Genomic DNA, 6,479 nt, shown 5'->3' with positions numbered 1-6,479 from the left:
TTTATTAACAATGTATATGATGCTCAGTAAATGTCCTCGCCAGGTGTCCGGAAACAGCAGTCAGACGGGCAGTTTTCAGGCATCCATTGAAATGTTCTCTTTTTACTGGCTAAATGCATTAAAAAAAAAAAGTTAAACAAATGAATACAACAAAAATACAACACAAAATACAGCACAGACAGGCAGATTTCCTGTTGGAAGTCAAATTAAGACCCGGGTTACGCACTTCCAGCTCTTAGCTAACAAGCAAGCTAATCTTATTCCCTTAATTATATGAGCTAATTAGAAAAGATAAAAAAGCCAGTAAATAACATCTGTCCAAGTCAGCAGTCGGTGGAAAAGGCAAATGTCTGGTGCGGGTCTGGTGTTTTTAACGCAAATAAAAATCACGTGACCTGACCTCGACCAGCGCGACGGGCCCCAACGGCTCGGAAAGCGGGCGCGAATAACGGACGCCGCACAACTGCGCACACACCGGACAATGCACACAACTGCGCACACACACCGAACAATGCACACAACTGCGCACACACACCGAACAATGCACACAACTGCGCACACACACCGGACAATGCACACAACTGCGCACACACCGGACAATGCACACAACTGCGCACACACCGGACAATGCACACAACTGCACACACACAACTGCGCACACACACCGGACAATGCACACAACTGCGCACACACACCGGACAATGCACACAACTGCGCACACACACCGGACAATGCACACAACTGCGCACACACACCGGACAATGCACACAACTGCACACACACAACTGCGCACACACCGGACAATGCACACAACTGCACACACACACCGGACAATGCACACAACTGCACACACACACCGGACAATGCACACAACTGCACACACACACACCGGACAATCCACACAACTGCACACACACAACTGCACACACACACCGGACAATGCACACAACTACACACACACCGGACAATGCACACAACTGCACACACACAACTGCACACACACACCGGACAATGCACACAACTGCACACACACCGGACAATGCACACAACTGCGCACACACACCGGACAATGCACACAACTGCGCACACACACCGGACAATCCACACAACTGCACACACACAACTGCACACACACACCGGACAATGCACACAACTACACACACACCGGACAATGCACACAACTGCACACACACAACTGCACACACACACCGGACAATGCACACAACTGCACACACACCGGACAATGCACACAACTGCGCACACACACCGGACAATGCACACAACTGCGCACACACACCGGACAATGCACACAACTGCGCACACACCGGACAATGCACACAACTGCACACACACAACTGCGCACACACCGGACAATGCACACAACTGCACACACACACCGGACAATGCACACAACTGCACACACACACCGGACAATGCACACAACTGCACACACACACACCGGACAATCCACACAACTGCACACACACAACTGCACACACACCGGACACACACAACTGCACACACACACCGGACAATGCACACAACTGCACACACACCGGACAATGCACATGCCAGACAATCATTAGACAATGTCTCTGAAACAAAGTGTGACACCGACTGCATGCACTTACTTTTGTGGTTCGCGTCATACATGTCGTTCAGTCCAGGCTCGGCGTGTTTCCGTTCACCTCTCCGTCACAAACACATTTTTCTTTGGATTTGTTTCAGTAAGTGGCGCCGGTAGTTTAAAACTGCGCTCCTGTGTCCTCATGCACTTCAGTCAGACTCCGCAATTAAAAAAGTGTAAATGATCGCTGGCAGCAACTCATTAACCCAGAGAGAAAGACTCCGTCATTAATCGCATGTTCCGTCTCTTCATTTGGTTTGGAAGCAAAGGCAGAGAGAGAAGCACAGTTTCCTTTTAGGACATTTTAGTAATTTATTTTGTTCATCTTTCCGTGACTCTCTCTCTCTCTCTCTCTCTCTCTCTCTCTCTCTCTCTCTCTCTCTCTCCACCGTTAAACCATCAACACAGGATTAGAGATAGATTGATTCGCGTTAAAGGGGATGTCAACCTGGGAATTTATTAAAGGGGCGGGGAGGCGTTATATCAGACGAACCGTCCGATGGAAATTTCCAGACCTGTGTTGTGCTGTAGTCGCGCACAAGCGTCCAGGTCACTGTTTCTGCGACCTTTTAACGTTTAAAAATGATTACCGTCCCTGTCTGACTGTATATAACCCCATCTCTACCAACTGCCTGGTTTAATTAGACCGGTAGTGTTCCTGATAGTATGTAAGAATATGTGAGTATTATTATTCTAAATATTATTATTATAACTGATGATGAAATGGAAATCGTCCCCAAGAGTAATTAGGCTGTTTTAATGTCATAACCCTTTATAACATACAAATATGAGACCAATACAGAAAAGACTCAGTGAGGGACAAGGCAGGCATAAATCAGGGAACACAACACATCATACGGGCCCAAACACATCACACGCCACCAACACGGGACTCAGAGTGTCACACAGGGGCCCATATTAGAGTCACAGGGCCCATATTACAGGACATATCAGACACACAAAGACCTGGAGATCTTGAGAACCACGTTGATGGGCCAGCTGTTGACCCTGAAGCACTCTGTCTGCTAGCTGTAGGTGAGGAGGGGTAGTATGTATGTAGGACAGTGTGTGATTGTGTAGCAGCAGGGAGGCTAGTGTTGGGCTGCTGTGGAAGTAAGTTCATGTTCCTCAGAAGCTGTGATATGAGCGTGTGGAGCAGAGCAGTGCATGCAGGTTACTGTGCAGTGTGTCGGTTATTTGAGTGCAGAAGAGGCCACTGGCGTGACATAGGGGACGCAGGCTTGTATTTGACCATCACATCATCATATTGAAATATAAATGTCTGTAAATGCTCATTACGGACTCATTAATCAACTCAATCGGACAGGTGGAAATTGGAGGAAAACGCAATTTGTCACATTGCCCCACCTAGTGGTGATCGGGCACAACTACACACCACTTCTCCCACACAGCCGGACACGGACCCAAACCGCACGGGCCTGACAACTTGGCACTTAATACAGCGAGACCAGAACCTCTCCAGAGCGCTCCGTCCGACCGGCCGCAACATGGGAGGGTGGAAATGCAGACTTATCATCGGGGTGGCAGGAAACAAGTCTAGTTTAAGCAGCTCTCTTCCTAAATGGCCTTAAAAGAGTCTGTGAACAATTTCCCTTCACGGGCAGAGCAGTCGTGTGCCCGCAAACTGGACAGACAGACAGACAGATGACAAAGAAGATACATGCTTATTCAGACACAGAGATCGATTGTATAGACACACTAACAGACTAACGATCGATACTGACCGAGGCGAGCCCGTCCAATCCCAGCTCTCGCAGGGCAGCCCCCCCATAGTCACCTGCCCCTCTCCCTCCTGGGGGGTCGGACCCTCGTTTTTTCCGTCCGACAGACTCTGGAGCCACACGTGAACCGCCACAGCGAGACCGAGGAGCCGGCCCCCCGCCTCGAGCAGGAGTCACGTGACTGCCATGTGATCCGACACAGGTGTCAAACACGCCTCTCCCCGGCCTCGCCTGTTTCTCAATGAACTCACAGAGACGCCGTGTCTGATGAGCAATCGATGCCTTTATTGAGGAACCCCCCACGAGAAGGGGGTCTCTGTACACAGCAGTCAGGTGATGACAGACAGCCCCCCCCCGCCCTCAGAGCCACGAGTCCCGTGTGAACCGCGCCGCCGGACGTGGACGAGACGCAGCCGAAGGCACACAGATGACCCACGCAGACAGACACATATATACATATATACAGGCGCACGTGTGTCAAACGCAGTAATACTGAGACGTACAAAAAGGCAAACGTCGTCATATTCCACAGAACAGGACGGACAGACGGCGGCGCCGCGGTTCACAAGCAAGAGGCGACACTGGGGCGTGTTCACGTGTTGCTGTGCTGGGGGGGGGCTGCTGAACACTCCTGAACTCCCCGGACCGCCGGCCCCCACCCCCTCCAATCAGAGCTGCGCCGGCCATCAGCTGGGGGCGGTTTCACCACTTTCACACACACAATAAATAACAATAACTGAGTCACAAAATTAAAGAAATCAAATGTTCGAAAGCGCGAGAAAAATGATTCTGCGGTTTGCAAATGGCAGGAAAACAAACATTCATGTACTGATATTTATATATATATATATTGAAGGATCTTCAGTGCCACCGGAGTTACTGGAGAGGAGGGAAGCAAATCCAGAGCGCACAGCCTCGTCCCCCCCTCTCTCCCACTCCTCTCTCTCCCTGTCTCTCCTCTCCACTTCTGCCCCGCTCTATGACCCCGCCTCCTGCTCCTGCCCCAGCGCCTCCAGCAGCAACCCCATGGGCGTCCTCTTCAGCCCGATGCTCTCGATCTTGTTCTCCAGCTTGTTCTTCAGGTTCCTGAGGCGCAGAGACGCGTGGACCAGGATCACTGAGGGAGGGAGGGAGAGGGGGAACATGTCAGTTAATCAAAGAGTCAGTTTTTCAGTCAGTCAGCGTGTCAGCGCCCCAATGTCAGTGCCCCAGGGTGTCAGTGTGTCAGCGCCCCAGTGCCCCACTGTCAGCGCCCTTTTGTCAGTGCCCCAGTGTGTCAGCGCCCCAGTCCCCCAGTGTGTCAGCGCCCCAGTGCCCCAGCGTGTCAGCGCCCCAGCGTGTCAGCGCCCCAGTATGTCAGCGCCCCAGTGTCAGTGCCCCAGTATGTCAGCGCCCCAGTGCGTCAGCGCCCCAGTGCCCCAGCATGTCAGCGCCCCAGTGTCAGTGCCCCAGTGTCAGCGCCCCAGTCCCCCAGCGTGTCTGTGCCCCAGGCGGCGGCTCTGCTCACACAGGATGGGGCAGGTGATGCCGAACAGGAAGACGGCCACCCCCCCCAGCGCGCTCAGCAGCAGGTAGCTGGCGCCCATGATGGCCAGCACGGCCAGGGAGGGGTGGTTCCTACGGAAGCGGCGCACCACGGCCTGGTTCTCGGCGGCCCAGACGAAGCCCAGGAACACCAGCGTCACCACCAAGCCGCCCAGCAGCAGCGGCAGCGGCTGGAAATACCTGAGCGACAGAGAGGGGTTGTATAGGTATAGGCAGACAGACAGACAGGCAGACAGACAGACAGACAGACACACACACACACACACACACACACAGGAGTAACACACAGACACAGACAGACACTGTTTAACACACAGAGAGGCATAACAGACAGACACACTCACTCACAGTTTAATACACAATATTATGATGATGATGATGCCATTGTTGCCGCATCCGTACAAACTCATCCAGGCGCCACTGCCGCAGTGACACCGCGCTGCACAGCAGATCATTCATAAATCATAAACAAATACACACACACGGAACACGTCACATCTGCACAACACCAGTGACACCAGAGCCGGCAGGAGAAACACACATCCCTGCCATCGGTGCGGCTGTGCCTGTTGTTGTGATGATGATGATGATGATGATGATGATGATGATGATGGAGATGCCCGTGTCTCACCCCACTATGAGGAAGAACAGCAGCGCCGACAGCAGGTAGTTGGACTGGTAGTACAGCAGGTTGTTGATGATGCGGTGGTTCCATTGCTCCAGGTCCCGCAGGTCCGGCACCGCGAACCGGTCCGAGCCCAGGAGGAAGTCGTCCAGGGTCCGGAACGGCGGCGGCTGAACGTCAGCCATGTTGGGGTGGGATGCCGAGACGCTGTGCGCATGACGGGGCAGGAGGACCACAGTCCCCAGCATGCACCGCTTCCCCGAGCAGGACTGCGCTTCCCACAATCCCCCGCGCGGCTGCGGTCGGGGGTGGTCGTGGACGGAGTTTAATTGATATTCTGATGCACAGACTGATGAATGATTATTATTACAATACGTTAATAGCGTAAGAAAAACTCTCTCCATTCGTGTAAGTAACACTGATTTCCCATGACGTTGCTTAGCGCCTATACACTTATTTGTATTAATTAAATATTTGTATACGTTATTCTTATTATCAATAATATTACTATTTCATAATAATAATACTGCTGCTGCGACTACTACTAATAATTATAATAATAAACTATCCTAAAGCCTTGTATAGACTTAATTTCTCACACACACACCTCTAACGCTCTCTCACTCTCTCCCTCTTTCTCTCTCTCTCAGGCCTGGTGCAGTCAATCAATTAACCAATCAAATAGTATTGGATATATAGCACCTTGTATACATAGTAAAATGTCCCAAAGCACTTTACACAACAAGGGGAAGAAGAAAAGAAAGACAAACAGAATGGGGTATGAACAGGTGGAGCAGAGCAGGGGTCTGAGCGATGCTCGCAGTGGGGGGGTCTGAGCGATGCTCGCAGTGGCTGCACTGCTGGAGTCACACGCTCTCTTCTCAGGGACAACAACACACGGCAGTTTAAAAACATCCCATAAATCATTCAAGAGCCGCCC

At 51.7% G+C, this 6,479-nt stretch overlaps 1 protein-coding gene across 1 annotated transcript; it reads right to left on the bottom strand.

The window, feature by feature from the left end:
* Positions 1–3,634: 3,634 nt before the first annotated feature.
* praf2 (PRA1 domain family, member 2) lies at positions 3,635–5,823 on the bottom strand. The gene is made up of 3 exons (XM_066710090.1): positions 5,546–5,823; positions 4,877–5,094; positions 3,635–4,486 (listed from the first exon to the last, which is right to left on the bottom strand). Exons 1-3 carry the CDS (start codon positions 5,785–5,787, stop codon positions 4,347–4,349), a joined length of 600 nt encoding a protein of 199 aa, XP_066566187.1. The 5' UTR covers positions 5,788–5,823; the 3' UTR covers positions 3,635–4,346.
* Between the last annotated feature and the right edge of the window lie 656 nt (positions 5,824–6,479).

Source organism: Amia ocellicauda, chromosome 7, assembly GCF_036373705.1.
Source record: "Amia ocellicauda isolate fAmiCal2 chromosome 7, fAmiCal2.hap1, whole genome shotgun sequence".
Classification (NCBI taxonomy): Eukaryota; Metazoa; Chordata; class Actinopteri; order Amiiformes; family Amiidae; genus Amia; species Amia ocellicauda.
Note: the sequence above shows the minus strand (reverse complement) of the source record. Positions and strands in the feature narration are given on the sequence as shown.